General features: G+C 39.3%; 2 protein-coding genes across 2 annotated transcripts; one reads left to right on the top strand and one right to left on the bottom strand.

The window, feature by feature from the left end:
• Positions 1–450: 450 nt before the first annotated feature.
• Positions 451–13,660, top strand: lmf2a (lipase maturation factor 2a). Its single transcript, XM_036585818.1, has 14 exons — positions 451–544; positions 1,349–1,602; positions 1,918–1,946; positions 2,261–2,451; positions 4,384–4,562; positions 4,659–4,797; positions 5,038–5,172; positions 6,174–6,279; positions 7,827–7,923; positions 8,072–8,254; positions 9,498–9,666; positions 9,761–9,872; positions 10,056–10,164; positions 11,085–13,660. The coding sequence occupies exons 1-14, from the start codon at positions 451–453 to the stop codon at positions 11,571–11,573; spliced, it is 2,286 nt and encodes a 761-aa protein (XP_036441711.1). The 3' UTR covers positions 11,574–13,660.
• miox (myo-inositol oxygenase) lies at positions 13,191–19,447 on the bottom strand. The gene is made up of 10 exons (XM_036585819.1): positions 19,195–19,447; positions 18,854–18,934; positions 18,667–18,747; positions 17,473–17,635; positions 17,194–17,261; positions 16,250–16,359; positions 15,597–15,664; positions 15,376–15,425; positions 15,125–15,237; positions 13,191–14,179 (listed from the first exon to the last, which is right to left on the bottom strand). Exons 1-10 carry the CDS (start codon positions 19,210–19,212, stop codon positions 14,071–14,073), a joined length of 861 nt encoding a protein of 286 aa, XP_036441712.1. The 5' UTR covers positions 19,213–19,447; the 3' UTR covers positions 13,191–14,070.
• Positions 19,448–19,643: the final 196 nt, after the last annotated feature.

Below are 19,643 nucleotides of genomic sequence, written 5' to 3'. Positions count from 1 at the left end.
GTACTACTTTTGGGCAGAGTCAGTAGGCTATGTCGAACACAGCCAAAGTCTCCTGCCATTAACAGGGTAGTGCAGCGCGAACCTTACTTCACCCGCTTTTCCTGAACTCACCCTACTGAGTGTAACAACAGCTGTGGTCTCTTCCTTACACACTGAAAAATAATAGCCTCTATGTCCAATCTAGGCTGTGTGTTAAACGAAGAATAAAGAGGGGGCTGTGATTTATCTTCTGAAACTTGCTCCTTTGCCCATAGAGGTCGTCTTGCCTGACTGTGGCCATGCATAGTGGCGCATGCGCAGTGGCGTTTCCATTTGTCGCTTCCATAACGCTCAGGGGGCGACGTGTCTGCTGGAGCGTTCTTCCCCCACGGCGCTGCTGCTGCTGGACTGCTGGACACCTCCAACCCAAACATACACAGACTGCAAAGGGCTAGTGATATATGTAAAGAAATGGGCGAAACAAGATTACCGAGATACATGTTTCTGTGGTGTCTGTCTGCAATCTATATGTTTGCCTTTGCATCTGTTTACGTGCAGATTCCAGGTGAGATTTACTTACTGCAAAACTTTGAGTGGCTGGAAGTTTAGCTAGACAGCTGCTCCGTTATCAGTTACTAGTGAGTAGAAACAAAGCTAGCTAGCGTGGCAGCTACTTCTCTGTTTATGACTAAAGTAGAAGGAAGCCAGCCAGAGCTGTTGCAGAAATGCAAGTAATTAGACATGGTGAAACAACGGTCAGTTGTCAGTTTAAGCTGTAGTTAGTTAGCTAGGTTAGCAAGCTAGCATTAGCAGATTCTGTGAGGGAAAGCAAGTTTGTGTTGGTAATTCAGGACTGAATATTATTCTTTACAGTACGGGGTCTAAAATAGATATTGAAGTTTAAAGGGATTTTGCAGTACTAAACCACTCTAGTCATTAAATCCATTAAGACTATGATATAAACTGAAATAACGAGGCTCAAGTTAGCTTCTTATTCGCCATAAACCATGTTACTTCAGTTTAATATCATAGTCCTAAATCAGGGCTTAATGCATTTAATGCTTGATGGGTTTAGTGAAAGGCTGTGTGCAAGTTGGTCCAAATGAGTGTCCAGCATCCTTGCTTTGTGGATGTTTCACTAAGATTTCTCTCTGACCGCCCCTTAAGTACCATTTTGCTAAAAAAAGAAGAAATGTTATTTTTTGTTGAATTAGGTCCATATGCAGTGTGATTACACACAACAGCTTATTAATATAAAGCCTGTAGGCTAAAAAGAAAGATCTTTAGCACGCTTACTTTGTGGTTTTGTTGTCTGTAGCACAGACTTCTGAGTGTTCTCTTTTCCACCCTCCCACCACCCCTCTTTAAGGTCTTTATGGCAATGAGGGTATGTTACCGGCTCGATGGATGCTCAGGATCTCTGGTAAAAGTGTGTGGGAGCAGTTGAGAGACTTGCCCACCCTGCTGTGGTTTGGTCCCAAGCTTGGTCTCGACACTCAGCAGTGTATGGAGCTGCTCAGTCTAACTGGAGCTCTGCTGAGCCTGGCAGCTACAGCCATACCCGCCCTCAGAGACTGCAGAGTCTACTTGGTGCTGTGGGTGCTCTACCTGTCACTCTACCAGGTACAGTGTCACTCATCAGATACAGCATATCCTACAGCTGTGCTTTCCAGCTCCACTCCTGTATCGACTTGTACTACACTGATTTTGTGCTTTCCCTTAGTCATATCATTAGCTGGTGATTAAGTGCGCCATTGGCCGAATCAGACGTGTCCGAGCAGGATAACAGGACTGGTGGATTACATGACTGTTAGAAAGCACTAGCCTGCAGCTGTGGTGTGGTGTCGTGTCCCTTTAAAGTGCACCACAAGTACAGTACTGTTAAATGCACAATGCTGGCTTTTTAAATAGCCCTTTCTCACGATGCTGTTTTTACAGGTGGGACAAGTCTTCCTATACTTCCAGTGGTGAGTACAGGTTCAACTTAAATCTTTTCAGCCTGTGTGTGTGTATTGGGATGGTTTGAGCAGGGGTGAGTTATTGTGTGTGTTGCTTTTCTTGACACCGTGAGGCTGCTCTGTAACTTGGATACAAAACAAACTTGACAGCAGTAAAACCTAGGCTAGTTACACTGTCATACACATCACATACACGTCAAAACGATTACTGCAACACACGCAATGATGTGAAATACTTTAAGTATGTCATACACAAATCCAACAGTCTCTCTCTCTCTCCCTCTCTCTCTCTCTCTCTCTCTCTCTCTCTGTTTCATACTCAGGGATAATCTGCTGTTGGAGGTGGGCTTTCTGGCCATCGTCATTGCACCCATGAACATACCCTGGGGATGGAGGGTGAGCCTCCATGACGACATAACCTTCTGGCTGACACGCTGGCTGCTATTCCGTCTAATGTTTGCGTCAGGCGTGGTCAAGCTGACCAGCCGCTGCCCCACCTGGTGGGGCCTCACAGGTGAGAGAGTGGAGTGCATAAAGCACACTAAATGAACGCAGTCTAATAATCTTTGGGTGAAAAAATAAAAACGAAAATTTGGCCGATTTTTGCAGTGTCACAGCCCTGATCAACATTGTTACTTTTACATTAAGACAATAATTGGCAGCTGTGCTGCTTAATTGCATTCTTAACACTACAAAAAAAGCTGTCTGTGAGTCTGATTCAGGCAGAACTTATGTCTGATGTTTGCAAAAAGCACTGAGTACAAGCGCAAGTACAAGCCTTGGGGGGGGGCAAAGTGCAGTGTTTGTCATGTTATATATATATATATATATATATGTATATATTTATATATATATACACAGTGGTGTGAAAAAGTGTTTGCCCCCTTCCTGATTTCTTATTCTTTTGCATGTTTGTCACACTTAAATATTTCAGATCACCAAACAAATTTAAATATTAGACAAAGATAACACAAGTAAACACAAAATGCAGTTTATAAATGAAGGTCTTTATTATTAAGGAAAAAAAAAAGAAATCCAGGGCCCTGTGTGAAAAAGTGATTGCCCCCTAAACCTAACAACTGGTCGGGCCACCCTTAACAACAACAACTGCAATCAAGCGTTTGCGATAACTGGCAATGAGTCTTTTACAGCACTGTGGAGGAATTTTGGCCACTCATCTTTGCAGAATTGTTGTAATTCAGCCACATTGGAGGGTTTCCGAGCATGAACTGCCTTTTTAAGGTCATGCCACAGCATCTCAGTTGGATTCAGGTCAGGACTTTGACTAGGCCACTCCAAAGTCTTAATTTTGTTTTTCTTAAGCCGTTCAGAGGTGGACTTGCTGGTGTGTTTTGGATCATTGTCCTGCTGCAGAACCCAAGTGCGCTTCAGCTTGAGGTCTCAAACAGATGGCTGGACATTCTCCTTGAGGATTTTTTGGTAGACAGCAGAATTCATGGTTCCATTTACCACAGCAAGTCCTCCAGGTCCTGAAGCAGCAAAACAGCCCCAGACCGTCACACTACCACCACCATATTTTACTGTTGGTATGATGTTCCTTTTCTGCAATGCTGTGTTACTTCTAAGCCAGATGTTATTGGACATACACCTTCCAAAAAGTTCAACTTGTCTCGTCAGTCCACAGAGTATTCTCCCAAAAGTCTTGGGGATCATCAAGATGTTTTCTGGCAAAACTGAGACGAGCCTTTATGTTCTTTTTGCTCAGCAGTGGTTTTCGTCTTGTAACTCTGCCATGCAGGCCATTTTTGCCCAGTCTCTTTCTTATGGTGGAGTCATGAACACTGACCTTAACTGAGGCAAGTGAGGCCTGCAGTTCTTTGGATGTTGTTGTGGGGTCTTTTGTGACCTCTTGGATGAGTCGTCGCTGCGCTCTTGGGGTAATTTTGGTTGGCCGGCCACTCCTGGGAATGTTCACCACTGTTCCATGTTTTCGCCATTTGTGGATAATGGCTCTCACTGTGGTTCGCTGGAGTCCCAAAGCTTTAGAAATGTCTTTATAACCTTTTCCAGACTGATAGATCTGCTAAGGGTGGCCCAACCAGTTATTAGCTTTAGGGGGCAATCACTTTTTCACACAGGGCCCTGTAGGTTTGGATTTCTTTTTCCCTTAATAGTAAAGACCTTCATTTATAAACTGCATTTTGTGTTTACTTGTGTTATCCTTGTCTAATATTTAAATTTGTTTGGTGATCTGAAACATGTGACAAACATGCAAAAGAATAAGAAATTAGGAAGGGGGCAAACACATGGATGGATGGTTGGATGGATGGATGGATGGTTGGATGGATGGTTGGATGGATGGTTGGATGGATGGATGGATGGATGGATGGATGGTTGGATGGTTGGATGGATAGTTTCTATATCTATCTATGTTAGGTCTTCCATTATGTGTGCCTCTGACATTATGTGCTCTCTACATCCACAGCATTGACATATCACTACGAGACACAGTGCATCCCCACATCTCTGGCCTGGTTTGCTCACCAGTTACCAGTCTGGTTCCAGAAACTTAGTGTGGTGGGCACGTTTGTGATCGAGATCGCTGTCCCTTTCCTCTTTTTCAGCCCCATTCGCAGACACAGACTCACTGCCTTTTATATGCAGGTAAGTGTTGTTTTCCTTCTCAGCCCTGCTGCTTTTTGAGGTGTTGTGATAGATTTGCTATATTTATTGTGATATATATCTTTGTGTCATGGACAGGTCTTACTGCAGGTGCTTATTATCCTGACGGGGAATTATAACTTCTTCAATCTGCTGACCATCACATTGTGCATTTCTCTGCTGGATGACCAGCATGTGAACTTCTGGCTCTGCAGACGCACAACCCAGAAAGAGCGAAGTATGATCTGTCTCTGCTCTGCTACATTTGCCACCTATCTCATACAGGCCTCCTTTTTAAATTTTTTACACCAAAGGGCAAGTATAAGCAAGAAGTTGGTGTATTCATATCACTGATGTGCAGGCCTCAGTGATTGTGCATTAACAGTGATTTCTTCTTAAATCATGTGTAAGGTCAAGCTGAAGAATAATTGGCCTTCATAAATGTGTGAGTGTTTTGTAAGATTGCCTGTTTTTTCAGCTTCCTTGCAGACAGCCTTGTCATGGGTGTGTTTGCTGGTGGAAGTGGCTGTGTATGGACTAATTGTCTACTGGACCATCCTCTACTTTGACCTGAAAATGGAATGGGACAAAAAAAGCATCTCCTCTAAAACAGGTGGATTTTTTTGGTTTTCTTTTTTTGGATATAGCAAAAGTTATGCTATATTTTTTATGTGGTTCATAAAAACCAATAATGCGAAACTTGCCCAATAATGTAGTAAAACCCAGAATATCCTTGCTTCCCAAACAAGTTATTACATCATTATTTAATATTATTTTGGGCACCGTTTTCTTCTCTACAGTTTACAACAGTTCCTAAAATCTTAGGGATGGTAAGCTGTAAGAAGTGCACCTCATTGTACTTCACAAATTCCACTATCAGTTCCTTAAAGACTCGTCACAGTTGGCCATGCTGCCTACAACTGATGTAGGGTAGAGCTCATACAGCACAGCATGCTCCACACCAGCCTTAGAATGACAGATAGTCTTAAATAAACTATTGTGCTGCTTACCATCTGTTTCACAAGATTCAGGACAATAATTGAATTGTTGTCATGATATTGACAGGTGAATGCACCTAGACAGAAGTCAGTAAGGGCAGTGGCGATAGGCTTTTGGTAATGGTAATGATACATTACACTCTTACAGTGGAACTTTCTGGAGATAGTGATCTAGTGATAATATTCTCAGTTTTAAAACATAAACTGTAGAATATGGAGTGAAAATGAGCACAGTGATACATTATCAGACAAAATTATTACATCATCCATTTGAAAAATATGATTGACTTGTAAATATAATAAATTCCCAGTGATGTAAAAGGTATTACATCTGATTAGGTTGAGAAATGTAATAAATTGCTAACAACATAATAAGTTAAGACATTATCAGTCAAAATATTATTACATGATGAGTAAGACACCTTCATTACTTGTATTGCATTGTTAGGCTAGATATTGTATTGTTTTTTTATTACAATTTTTGATTAAAGGGAGTGGAAAATCTTTTGGTTGTTATTACATAATTGGGAAATTATTACATGATTTAGGTTATACAGGGTTTACCATGCATAATATATAAGTCGTATGTGTATATATGTTTGTATTTCCACTGTAGCATTTACACATTATGAGTTCAACGGATTTCTGAAGTTGGTCACAGTTCCCAGTATTTGGATAGGGGTTCTCTCTCTCACATGGGAGATTGTCACTGCCATGTTTAGGTGAGTCACAACTTATTTTACATTTAAAATGGCACTGTTCATGTTCAGTGCATTGGGCTATATTAATCTCCCTTTGGGATACATTTACATCAGAGATCTCAAAGTACGGGTCTGGTTCATACAGTCTGTGGCTTAATGTTTATATTTGACTTTTACATTTATTTCACCAGACACCATGGCTGTTTACCCAGCATAATGTCAGCTTAGGCTGAAGCTTACACGCTTAAAAGTAAAAATGTTCAAAACTTGACGCAACATGAATGCTACACATTAAGCAGGCAGCTACAACTAACTTGGCTCTTGACTCTAATCCTAATTTAGACTGATAGTAGGTTAAATACGCCATCTGCCTGATTCATTCATGACATAATAATAGATTTAAGAAATGAACGAAGCCATCAAACAAATCATGGAATTCTTGCTCTCCATTGGTTTCCACTTGCCTGACTTCACTTATGTTCAGCAAATACAGCACTGCTGTCACTAAGAGACCCATGCAGTTCCACTGTAAATGTAAGTTTACTTGCTTGAATCCAACACTAAAACATTTATTAAACACACCTCTGCATTTATATTACTATTACTACTACTACTACTACTACTACTACTACTACTAATAATAATAATAATAATAATAATAATAATAATAATGTTTGTGGTGTCAGAAGAATTGTTAATTAACATTAGCTGAAGCCCTGTTCGGTCAGGATTAGTTTTCCGTGGGGAGGTGGGGTAATACCAGTTTACCTGAAGATGTCTGTAATATTTATGAGCGATTCGCTTGGGATAAGAAATCTCGGTCTAAATGACAGAGATGGGAGTGCCTACTTGATTTATGTTCTGCCTTTACTCCAGAAGTAGTAGAAAAGATGTTAAAACATTTAATTCAGCCATTATTTCGTTTGCTCTAACCATTTACCTTTTTGTTTTAAGTAAATGCAGTGCATCATTAGCATTGTCATTAGCTTGAAAAATCACAACAAACAGTGAACTTCACCACATAAAATCAAAGAATTTTCTGTAATACATGTTCTGAGTTATATTAGCCACAGAGAACAACGAGGCTGAAGTCAGCTTCCTATTTATCACCTTTTTGTTCAGATTTCCCAATTCTACTTTCAGTTGTTCAGCAGCTACAATCTGGTGCCTTAGGTGTTATGATAACTTTTTAGAAGGTAAAAGGCACTGAAACCTTCACTGACGCAGGAGCGTGAAGAAATGCCGGTAATAATTACATTACCTCACCTCCTCTTGTAAAACTATTTCCATCTGAATAGATGTGCATAAATGTGCAAATAAATGTGTAGTTAGATTTTCTATATGTAGTTAAACCCCCCGTAATGTTCTGTGGCACGATGGTCTTGTCCTGCAGATGGCACTGTAATGCAACCGACTGAAAAAGTGAAGACTGCAGCTTTGGTCATACTCCATTGTTAGCAGTACTGGAGTGTTACCTAGTGACAGTTAAATAAACAGGAGACAGTTAAATGAACATTTCAGTGCAGAAAGCTTGTGTGTGTTAAGTGTGTGCTGTCTGTGTGTTTCAGGAGTGCGTGTGTGAAGGGTATACTCTGGCGTCTGTGGAGCACTGTGCAGTGGGCAGTCTTTGCTGCAGCTGCTGCCTCCATGTTTGCCATTAGTTTGGTCAGTAGCCATGGTAACATTCCAAAAGCACCATACTCTTGCATGATTATAAATATCTTTTGTAGTAATGTTTACTGCGATTTGTTTTTTTCCGTTGTTGTTTTTCTTTTTCCTCATTTTTTCCCTGTTTGTGAATGCCTGATTGCAGGTTCCCTACACGTACATAGAGTATGAGGCCAACAGTAATATCTGGCCCGGTGTGCGGAAAGCCTTTGAGCTGACCGACCGTTACCAGCTGGTCAACCCGTACGGGCTTTTCCGAAGGATGACAGGTGTTGGGGGACGGCCAGAGGTAGTCATCGAGGGCAGCATGGACGGCAGCACTTGGACGGTCAGTTCTAACTCCATTTAAATTTCTCAAAGAAAAAGGAATGTTTTAGTTGTTGCAGGTGTACATTCAAAAGAAATCATCCAGTGATTTATACAGTTTCACTGTATTCTAATGCTCTGGGTTTTTAAAGATGTATTTAGAAGATAAAGTCTCCAGACTTTTCTTTTGCTCTACATTTGTAGCTTCTAAAAATATAAAAGCAGTGCTAGTGTCCAAAACATTGAAGTTTAATGTTTAATTAGAGTATTAAATATAACTGTTCAGACTTGCAGGTGTCCTCCTGCTTCAGTGTTATGTATTTAACCTTTTCAGTGGTTTGGCTTTTACATTAGTACAGTCAGTATTTTAAGCTACTTTATTAAGCAGCATGACACAAATCTGCCAGATTTAAGGCCTATTCAGACAGCATTAGTCTTACATGAGGAGGTGGGCTCATGTAATTTTTACCAGTGTTTCTAAGTGAGTTTAGTCCTGTCACATGTGCCATTTAAAAAGGTGCTGTGTAACTTCACTGCCCTGTCTCATGTACAATTCACACACAATGAAATACAATTTTTATTCTGTAATTCAAAATTACAGAAAAAATCGGATTTTATGAGCTTAAGTTGGTCGTGCGAATTCCCAGTTCTTAATGGCAATGCTAATGACGTGCTGCATTCGCTTAGGGCAGCAAGGTAAATGGTTAGCAAATAATGGCTAAATTAAATTTTCTGACATTCGGCTGTGTTTTGCAGTAAAGGTGGTGTGAAAATAGTAGCCACTCCCATCTCTGTCAGTTATACTGAGTCTTCTTATCCAGTACGAATCAGTCAAAAACATTAAACATCCAGTGGTAAACTGGCATTACCCTGCTTGGAAAACGAATCTTGTCTGACTGGGCTTTAGCTAGCTACTGTTCGGCATATAATTTGAAGACGGGTGGCACAAATTTAGAAAACAGTTTATGGCAACTAGGTATTAATAGGTAGGAATAATAGGTAGGGATAAAAAAAGAATAGGCAGGAAATACAGGATATTTGGTGATTTGGTTTTCACAATGTAAGTTTGAATCAGCTATTTGGACTTGTTCACCATGTTGTGAATAATTTTCAGTTTTTCCCAGTTTTATATTTCATGTTGCACAGTGTTACCAAGTCGCTTGTCATTGATGTCAGAAATATAGCTTCATTAATCATTGACTTCCTGTCACTTTTATAGCTTGCTAGAATTAGTGTCCTAAACCACTTCTCCCTTTGTTCTTTAGGAAATAGAGTTTATGTATAAACCAGGTAATGTGAGTGCAGCACCCCCGGTGGTGACTCCGCACCAGCCTAGATTGGACTGGCAGATGTGGTTTGCAGCACTGGGGCCGCACACCCAGAGCCCCTGGTTCAGCAGCCTTGTCCACCGACTCCTGCAGGGCAAGAAAGATGGTAAGGGGATTAACAGAGGAAAGCTGTACGGGTTGTGGGTAACTGTAATTTATTGGAAACGTGTATGAATGGCTACATTTTGTGTGTTAAACAGTGATAAGACTCATTCAAACAGATGAGTCTCAGTACCCGTTCAGTCAGCAGCCTCCAGCGTACATCCGTGCTCACCGCTACAAATACTGGTACACAGAGCCCAAAGAGGACGGGTGAGTGAACCTAACACATCCACCTAGTACAAATTTATCACTGGGAGCCATTTAACGACAGCTTTCATTAACAAAAGATGAAATTTAATATGTGTAGTGTAATTTTTCTCAGGCTGTTAAGCAATATTTGTCAGTCACTCTTACAGATCAGCCTTCTAATCAAGTGCATTTGTGTTTATGTAGGTCATTTCCACAGAGATGGTGGAGGAGGATCTATGTAGAAGAGTTTTACCCTGTTGTCCATCTGGGTAATGCTTTTTTGGAGCACATGCTTTCACAGCATGGTCTGAAGGTAAGAATATGAGGTTAACACAGTAAGAAGGGGGTTCCTTAAAAGCTGAGCTTCAAAATTATAGCGCTGTTTTAACAACCTTTTGTTTCTGAAATAAAAACTTTAAAGGACAGGAACAAAATGTTTAAATGGGTATTTCCACCAGTTTGCAAAAGAATTCTGCATAGTTCAACCATTGAGATGCAAAGTCATTCAGAGTGGTTTAATCTGAAATAATGCGTTTAACAGAAATTTACTGATTCAGATTTTCTTTGCAATGGTGATTGGAACCAGGGATTGCAACACAAATAAAGCCATTTTGTGAACTGTCCAGAACGATCAGCGAACCATCAAGTGTCTTCTGAGTTTTTATATGTAACTGGTAATGTTAAAAAAGCGGTAAATCTGAAAAAAATAAGTTTTGTTTGGGAACTATTTTTCTTTACAACACCCCGCATGTACGACTTTGCCATGAATGTGTTTTGAAAAGATTATTTAAGCCAAAAGCTGATCTCAAAAAGTCTCCGTCATCATACAGCATGTTCGTAAGTATTTCTTGTATAAACTTTCTCTAAGGTAGCTTTTAGAGACTTTAAATGCTTCAGACTGTCACCACCAATATGAACAATTCTGAATCTATATGTTTTTGTAGAGCGGAGCATTTCACATCAAACCTCCCTGAATGACTTTGATTTCATATTAACTTTTTAATTACACAGAAATGTGTAAGAACAACTTTAATGTGTGTTAATGTATTAGGATTTTATTCCAAGTAATTTTGTACCATTTCTATATGTCATGTCAATCCACTGGTCATGAAATGTTTACATGATGCAAAAGGCAGCCATAACTTATTTGTTATGTTATTTCTGCTGATCTGATGTTTGTATGACACATGGTATGTAGCGGTTTCTGTGCAGTGTGATCTGTATGTTTTTCAGGATAAGCCTCCTGTGCGGCGGGGATCAGAGGCTTGGCTGCCTCGTGTGTTGAAGCATGTTGGTGAGCATGTGCGGGACGTGCCTACTCCACTCTTACTGTGGACACTCTTCAGCTCAGCAGTCACAATCTGTGTGATCAACTCTCTCCGCTCACACACTCGCTGTCCACCGCACTCGCACAGATCAGCCTCCAAACACACTCCACAGCAGACAGATGGGAAAGAAGAAGAGGAGAAAAAGGAAATGAAAGAGAAACAGGAGAAGGAGAAAGTAATAAAAGATGCAGAAGGAGAAAAGAATGAGGATGAGGGGGAGGAAGAGGAGGGGGAGGAGGAGGAGGAGGAGGAGCAGCAGGAGGAGGATGAGGAAGGGGAGGAGGAGGAAGGGGAGGAGGAGGAGGAGGAGGAGGAGGAGGAGGAGGAGGTGGTGAGTGAAGAGAGTAAGGGAAATCGTGATGAAGAGCCAGATCATCTTAGGAAAAGGAAATGATCTTGGTGCTATAGTTGGACTTATATACCATCTCAGCTGGAGGAGAAGTTGATATATCCAGTCCTTACTGCTATACTGTCTCCTCCCCCTTAACATCAGCACTTGTTAATGTCTGTCTCTTTCTGTCACAATGTGCACACATCCTCTCTCATTTAGGAACAGTCAGGGGGTATATTTTAATAAAGCTGGACAACTAGCCAAAAGTGAGGACTGTCCAATGGAAAACATACCTCTCCTACTGGACAGGCTTGATTTTGGGCTTAACTTATCTGGTTTAACTGTCAAATTCTGCTTCAAAAAGGTCTTCACGCAGCTGATTGCCCCTTGTTTAGCAGCAGGATGAGTAAACCGTTGCTCTTAAATGGTAGTTGTTGAAAAAGGCCAAATCCATATCAAATCCTCTTTGTTGTCTTCCATATCAAAACCAATTAAGAGATAATTATTTAAATCCATACATACTGTACACTCTCTTACACTAAGTTGTCTTTATATACTAAATAGGGAATTTCACACTACTTGCTTTTTCCAAATATTTAATAGGCTATTTAAATAGTTAAAACTTGACTTTTTGTGCATATGTGTATTTAAAGAAAGGCTGTTGGTTATGACCCATTGTAGTCAAACACTGTGTGAGGTTTCTCTGTTAGGATCCCACATCACAGAATTTTAAATTTGCTTTTGTTCACACCTGCATATATACTTGTATGACTCCTGTGTAAACTTTAGTATTATTTATGTGTGATAAAAACCTTAAACAATTTGGCATAATGACTTGTTTTACTCAGTTTTGCCTGACACTGGAAGTCTGGCCCATTACATTATTGGCTCCTGCCTTGCAAGGATTCTGAAAACCTGTCAGTTGACTGGCCAACAGGATTACACCTTCAAAAGGCTGCGTTGTAGATTCTGCTAGGGCTGAACATTTTGGGGAAAATACTGAATTGTGATTTTTCTGACTAATGTTGTGATTGTGATGTTAGTGCAATTATTTTCTATAAATTAAGTTTCAGGCCTTTTTTTGTTGTTTTCTAGAAGACAAGCACATCCATTTTTCGAATGTTGAATGTAGTATGCAGGCCTGCCAGTTCACAAGCTCTGTATTATAAGGTTAAATTTTCCCCTTTTAGCGTTTAATATTATAGGACAGAATAAAAATGGCTGCCCTTGCAAACTGAAAATCGCACTCTTTCAAACTGCAATTTTGATATTAAAAATGATTAGCCTTAAAATCTGCTGTTGATTGCTGCTGTATGATTGGCAAATCCAATTCTCTGATCCAATCAGAAGGTTTCTGACCTCATATAAAAATCAGGACCTGGCCACAGCCAACATGCGGTTATACTGTTTTATGCTTATATTTTCTAACAATGACAGTTCATACTTTCTGGACCCTCAGTGCTTTTGGTTCATCAGGATCATCATATCTGCTCATCCTAATGGTCATGCAGTTATGTGTGTTTGTATTTGTTTTTATGTTCAGCTCTTCAGCCTCTTGTTAATGTGCCTCCTGAGTCCCCCCTTTATCCCCGAAAGTTGTGCACTTCTTACCTTTTTGCCTTTTGTTTCTTTTCCTCCTTTATTGTGATGTTTTTTTTTAAAGACAAATATGAATCGAAACACATTTTATATCATTTATAATAAAACATCCATCTTTTTTGGTCCAAAAAGGAACTAATTGCACAGTTCAAATCTTTCACTGCAGTCTGACATTTTACAGTTAAATGTTCCTCTGACTGAATCTGATGCAAATGACTCTTAAAAGTGTTCTCTCTTTTTTTCTGTACTTAAAGCATGATTTGTACCTTTCAGTTTCAAGAGGAAAGTAAATGAGAGGGAACATGTGAAATTAAGAAAGGAAAGGAGTTCAGGAGAAAATAGAAACAGGAAATGAAGAGAAAAGGAGAAGAGCAGAAGGGAGAAAGGTGTGTAATGTAGACATTCAAATCTGTAGTACATTAATTATGTTCATCCACTGTAAGTGTCCCCTGTGCCTTTCAGATGATGATGATGATGATGATAATAGGCAGCAAAGCAGCAGGTGTCGTAGAGGAAGGATGATGTAGGTTTTGAGGAGGTGAGCTTTAGACCCAAAGTGCAGTTCATTCACTAGACCTAATTACACATCAGCATATACTGATGAAGGATGATGAATGTGCTCACACGTCCCTTACACATCAGCGTACAGTATAGAGGTTATAAACCGGTTGACAAGGCACTATTCATTGTGGTAGCTGGATCAAATATAAAGAAAATGAGCTACTTAACCAAAACTTTCAAAAAGAAGGACAGAGGAATACAATAGTCTTACTATCGTATCAGTTCAGATTAGCAAAGGCTTTCATTTTGTTTAAAGCTTATTCAACCTTGCCATCATTCTGAGATGTCTTCCTTAAGCAAGCACCATTCTGTGAGAGCTCAAATTAGCATTGGTTAATTTATGTGCGGAAGACGTTTTGCATGTGCACACAGATACTGCTGGTCAGGCAGTGTGGCGTGTTCACCAGGACAGTACTCCCGGGCAGTACTTGTCAATGAGAGACTGATAATACGGCTTCAGCTGCTCCACGTCCGGCAGATCCGTGCTTTTAGTGTATAAATCAAACTTGCTGTAGAGGAAAACACGTCACTTTAGTATACAGCTTATCAGTAATGTGTGTTTCAGTGTTAACATTGTTATTAGCTTTAAGTGGTAGTTTGGCAAATTTATGCAATTTCCACCTTATTATTTGGGTATAGATGATTTGCTAAGACATGTTCAGTATCCAAAGTTTATTTCTTTAGTTTTCCAGCTTATTGAATGAGGCACAGTAAAACACAGCCAGAACAGGGGTAATTTGCTAATGTCAGTCTTAAAGGTACAACAACAAAAACAGCCTGTTGAATTCTAAGGGATAAAGAGAGGTCGGAAAATGGTCATGTAAAAATGAATTATAACCATTTTTGGTGCATTAAACTGTACACTTTGTAAGTCGACCTCAAGGAGCAAAATAAAGTACAAGACAATTATAGGATATGGGCCCTATAAGTTATCTTAGTGGTTGCTTATATGTTTTCTAATAGTGAACAACATGCCATGGAGCACGTATTACGTTCCAGTCCTTGTGAGCCAAAATACTGCAGACGTCAGCACACTGCCTCATTAAACACACCTAATTTAGCTCATCAGGTAATTAGCAAGGCCTTCAGGAATTTAATTCAGAGTGTTAGATGAGGGTAAGCGCTAATAATCTCTGTCCCCAGTTTGACATCCATGCCACAAAGTATTGTACTATAATAATAGCAGCATCTTGAAGCCTGAATTTTGCACTTTTGTCCATGGCAAAACTAAAGAAACAATCTTAGGACATCAAACTTCTTAACTGAACAACTGGGGAAATTGTATAAATTTAATTTTTGACAAACTGTTGTTTTAAAGGAAAATACCATGTGCAAACTCATTATTGAAGTTAATTTAAAATCGTGTTTTTAAATCATTGAGATATTGAGCATTTACATAGACAAATGTATATGTTATATATATTAATTTCAGAAAGCTAATACTTAGTGCATACTTGAACTCTTTGACCCAGGGCAACATCTTCAGATCTTTCTCATTGCACAGATGCATGTAGTTTCCGTGAGTATGCCAGGGGTAGAACGAGTGGAACCGGATCATATACAGACCCTGAGAGGAATGGATGTAAGAGTACAAACTATGGGTAAAGCTCGCTGTGCAGAGTAAAAAGGTTGCTTAATGTTAATATCTACTAAAATGGTCAGATTTGCCATATGAGTGTAAGTTGAGGAAAGATTAAACACTGACCTCCTCAGGGATGGGACACTTGTTAAATTTCATCACTTGGTACAGATACTCTACAAAAGACAAACAGTTCATTAGCTCGTCAGATCTTCTTTGTCATCGTTGTGCATTCCAGCATTAGAATGTGTTTTTTGTTTTGAGGTGTACAGGTTTAATGAAGGGTGGTAACTTATGCCTCAGCAGTCCCATTTTCTCTAAGCCATTTGGGTACCCATTGTACTCACCATCATGTCCCCAGGACATCAGCACATTATCAAGACCACAGTGAGTTTCGTAGATTCCGCACTCGGTGCTGTAGAAAAAAGAGAATGAGTTGAGAAGAGAGTAGAAGGTTCAAGATTGCATTTGTATGACCTTGGATTACATTCTGTTTTTTAGATTTATATTTAAAGACCTAAGGTTAATCTTCAATGGATTGTCCAGAGTTACTCGTTTTTGACGTTTTTGATAAAGGTAATCCTATAGGAATATTACATGTTTGCATTGCATTGCGTTCTCTGTAGTGCTAATTAAGGATAATTAGTAAGTACATGGAAAACATTGGACATCTGCCGTTCCCATATTGGTGCAACCCTAAAATCTAGTCTGAAATAGCACACCCTCACATTGTTTAATGGCACATTGCAAGCTGTGTATTTTTTCCTGTGAGGTACTATAGTGTTCGAGTAGTTTGAGCATAATGGCCTCTTTTAGATGCTCATATTAAAGTGCTTTAATTTAAAATAGCTTTTTTTAAACTCATTTTTTGAGAAAAAGTATTGCCTTGCTATATCTACAAGTACACAAGACTTCCAATATCAGTATCAGAAAAGAAAATCATTATTCTCTGTTCTATAGTACTGAGTGTGTTAGTTTGTATGTAAGTGTTGCTTATTACTTCAGGCTGCTGTTCTTGTCATCTGGATTGTCCACAAATGTAGAGTCTCTGAAAACGATCGCGTTCTGGAAGCGGCAACCTACAGGATATGTATCTCCAACCACTGCCCACTTAAATATACACAAACAAGGTATCAAGAAGTCATCTGTGGGCCGGGTTGGGCAACATACTTGGAAAAAGTAGTGATGACTAAATACTGAATACACTGTTTTAAATGTATTCTGTAACATATTTCACTACAACACATAAAGTAATACATTCAGAATACATTTACAATACATTTTAGTAAGGCATATAGGAAAACCTTTTTTTATGCAATTCACACTGTTGCTGGATGTTACTGGTTGCCGGTTTTCTTCATGTACTTATTCTCTTAATTCATTTCATGAAAAATTCACTTATTTAAATGAAGTTCTGAAAATTCTCAACTTTTTTTTCTCATCGCCTGCTTCAGTGCACTGCTGCTATCACAGTACCCCAAGTACATCAGTGCTAAACTCGCAAACATGTCCACTAGTGAGGAGATTAGTAGTTTGATCATCCCTCAAAAGGGCTCAGTAATGCTGAAATTAAAAACTTGATCACGTTGATTTAACAGTCTACTCAGGCTTTAGTATGAACTTTAGTGTTTGTAAAAAAGCCTTTAATTGAGGTCCTCTTTAGAGTTTTCTAACAAGTATGTTTGCTACATGCAGTGCACTCATTCTGAAATAGTAAAGAACTGTAGTTTTTTAATTATTTTTTATTACTTGGACTGAATACAGATACAGTTTGGTGATTTTGCTGCTCTAGCACATCCACTTAACCCGGCAGTTAACTGCAAAGTTGATCCAAAGTGTTTGAGCAGCCAAATCACCAAACTGTGCAGAACTCTGGCTCTCCAGGACCCGAGTTCCTCAGCCTTGGTGCAGTGTATAAAGAAGTTTAATTAATCTGTCACTTACCTGTGGCTCTCCCCAGAGGGCCATGATTTTACCAATGTCATGGATCAAGCCTACCAGCTGGAACCAGTCTGGAGAAAGAGAGCATGGTAAGAGGAATTAGCATGATTGTTCTTTTGTGTGTAGTGCTAATGTAAGCTTTCACTGTTAAAACTTTAATCTTACCCTACCACTGCTTTCATGGAGTTATTGATTTGTACCTTAGGTAAATAATACTGTAACAACTGATTCCCTGAAGTTCATGTGGGGCAGTGTGGGGTGAATGCCATGCTGGTCTCTCACCCTTATCTGGGTGCTCCCTGCGGATGCCCTCAGCAGTTTGGAAGGCGTGGAAAGAGTTTGGGAAGTCGACATCAGGGTCGGACTCATCGATCAGCTGGTCCAGACGGTCAATACTCTCCATCACAGTCATACGAGAATGAGTACAGCCCGCCCATTCTACATGCTGGAGCAGAGGACAGAGATTAAGGACAGATGTAAAGAACGATTATATAATGTGCTCCTTCGTTTGTTTACTTTTTTTCTTGTAATAAAACATCCTGTTTCAGAAGAACATTAACTAGTTTCTTGTGATCATTAGTGGAATGTGGAAGTTTACGTGGAATGGAACTGATTAGGTTTCAGAATTTGTCCCAAAAGTTTTTTGAAGTTTGAATGTGTCACAATTTTTATTATTAGTAGTTTTTAATGATTAACATTTGACGTAGACATTTGACGTACACTAGTTAGATGGGAGGAGTCAGGGAGATAGAGTAGGGGTCACAGAGAGGAGGAGAGTGGCACTGGCTTACATCAAAAACCTCACTGAAGTCTAATTTGGATTGAGATGACATTTTGTTTGTAAAGAGCTCATATCCCACACTTTCCTTGCACTCTATCTTTTCCCCTAACGCTCACTTATGACCTTTTATGAGGTTTTATGTACCAAAAACATGATTTTCCAGCCTCTTTTTAATTCTTAGAATTAAACCGTCTGTTTTTGTTACTGTGCCTTTAAGACAGATCAAACTTCATTTCATCACTGTTAAAAAAAGGTATCCCCAAAATAATGACTTTATAGAAGAAGGAAAAAACATTCAGAATTGTTCATGTAAGTTACTGTAATGAGACTTAGTAATTTTAGAGTATTTCTACTGATCATTCTTGACACAGTGTGAAAGACAGCTGCTGCCCATAACCAGTTACCTAGTGACAAACACTGGTCTAAATGTAATAATTACGTGTTCAAAAACACATAATATACATTTATATATTGCATATTTTAAACACATAACGTGTTTACATATAAATGTATATCATGTAAATGTATATCATGCGTTTTTAAATATATTACTGCATTTAGATCAGTGTTTAAAAACACAATATATACATTTATATGCTAACATTTAGGAAATTACTTTGTCAACTGTCATTGATTCTAGATAGCACTGTTTGTTTTGTGTATGAGTAACTGTTCAGGAAAGATTACATACTGACCTTTTGTTTGACAAAGTCCAGGGTCTGATGTTTGTGCATCAGTTTGTATGTGTTGAACACACGCTCAAAAAGATCTCCACTCTGTCTCACACACATGCAAAACGGCAACAAAAAGATTTTTAATATGCTGTGACAAAATACTGATATTTCAGACCTTTTTGCAGTTTTCATTCTTGGAGAGGTTTACCTCAAAGTTTCTAAATTGAGATTTGTCTTTGCCTTCTTGTAGCGGGTACTCAGGACGGTATGCTAGTGAGGGGTCGGGACCCTGACATGGGACAGAAGACAATGATTTGCATTTCCAGCACAAAATGTGGTAACTCAGTGAGAACTTTTATGTTATTGGTATATGAAGTATTTATTGCCCTTGACATTTAACTAACCCCCCCCCCTGAAAAAAAAAAAAAAAAAAATTGAACTTGCACACTAGATATTTTACTTCAAGTAATATTACCTTGTACTTGATTTCTTCAGTAGTAAAGAACATGAATAGATGAATACACATGTAGAGTGCAGAGAGCTACTCACCAGGTTAATCACCCTCATGTTGAAGCTGGGTTGTCTGAGGCTCTTGAGTGTGATGATAGGAGATGCTGTGTTTCTGTATCTCACTTCTTGACTGCCCTATTTATGAACTCACACAAACACACACTGCACAGGAAGACTTCTCCGTTTTGGGAGACGAGTAGTGACACTTTAACCTTCCAGAGAAAATACTTTTGCTGGAACGTGTGTGTGTGTGTGTCTGTGTACGTGCGTTTGTGAGTGTGTGTGTGTTTGTTCTGTTGGCTTCCATATTTCTGTAGCTCTTTGCTGTGTTCATCAGGATTTGGGGGTAAGATTTTAACTCAAGCAGAGCCAGCTCAGACTGGATTCTCTGCACCATTAGAGTGACTAAGGCGTTTCAGGAGACATTTTAACTGCAACTCACTCATTTACTGATGAATACTTTACTAGACTTTGCGTGTGTGTGCTTG

The sequence above is a fragment of the Colossoma macropomum genome, unplaced genomic scaffold, assembly GCF_904425465.1.
Source record: "Colossoma macropomum unplaced genomic scaffold, Colossoma_macropomum, whole genome shotgun sequence".
NCBI lineage: Eukaryota > Metazoa > Chordata > Actinopteri > Characiformes > Serrasalmidae > Colossoma > Colossoma macropomum.
This window is presented reverse-complemented; position numbering and strand designations above follow the sequence as displayed.

Coding starts and splice junctions, on each gene's coding strand:
- lmf2a (XM_036585818.1), top strand. CDS start 451: ATGGGCGAAACAAGATTACCGAGATACATGTTTCTGTGGTGTCTGTCT. Junction 4,563..4,658: donor TCACTGCCTTTTATATGCAG/GTAAGTGTTGTT, acceptor TGTCATGGACAG/GTCTTACTGCAGGTGCTTAT. Junction 7,924..8,071: donor CCATGTTTGCCATTAGTTTG/GTCAGTAGCCAT, acceptor GCCTGATTGCAG/GTTCCCTACACGTACATAGA.
- miox (XM_036585819.1), bottom strand. Junction 18,748..18,853: donor CTCAATTTAGAAACTTTGAG/GTAAACCTCTCC, acceptor TGTGTGAGACAG/AGTGGAGATCTTTTTGAGCG. Junction 17,636..18,666: donor TGGACTTTGTCAAACAAAAG/GTCAGTATGTAA, acceptor CCTCTGCTCCAG/CATGTAGAATGGGCGGGCTG.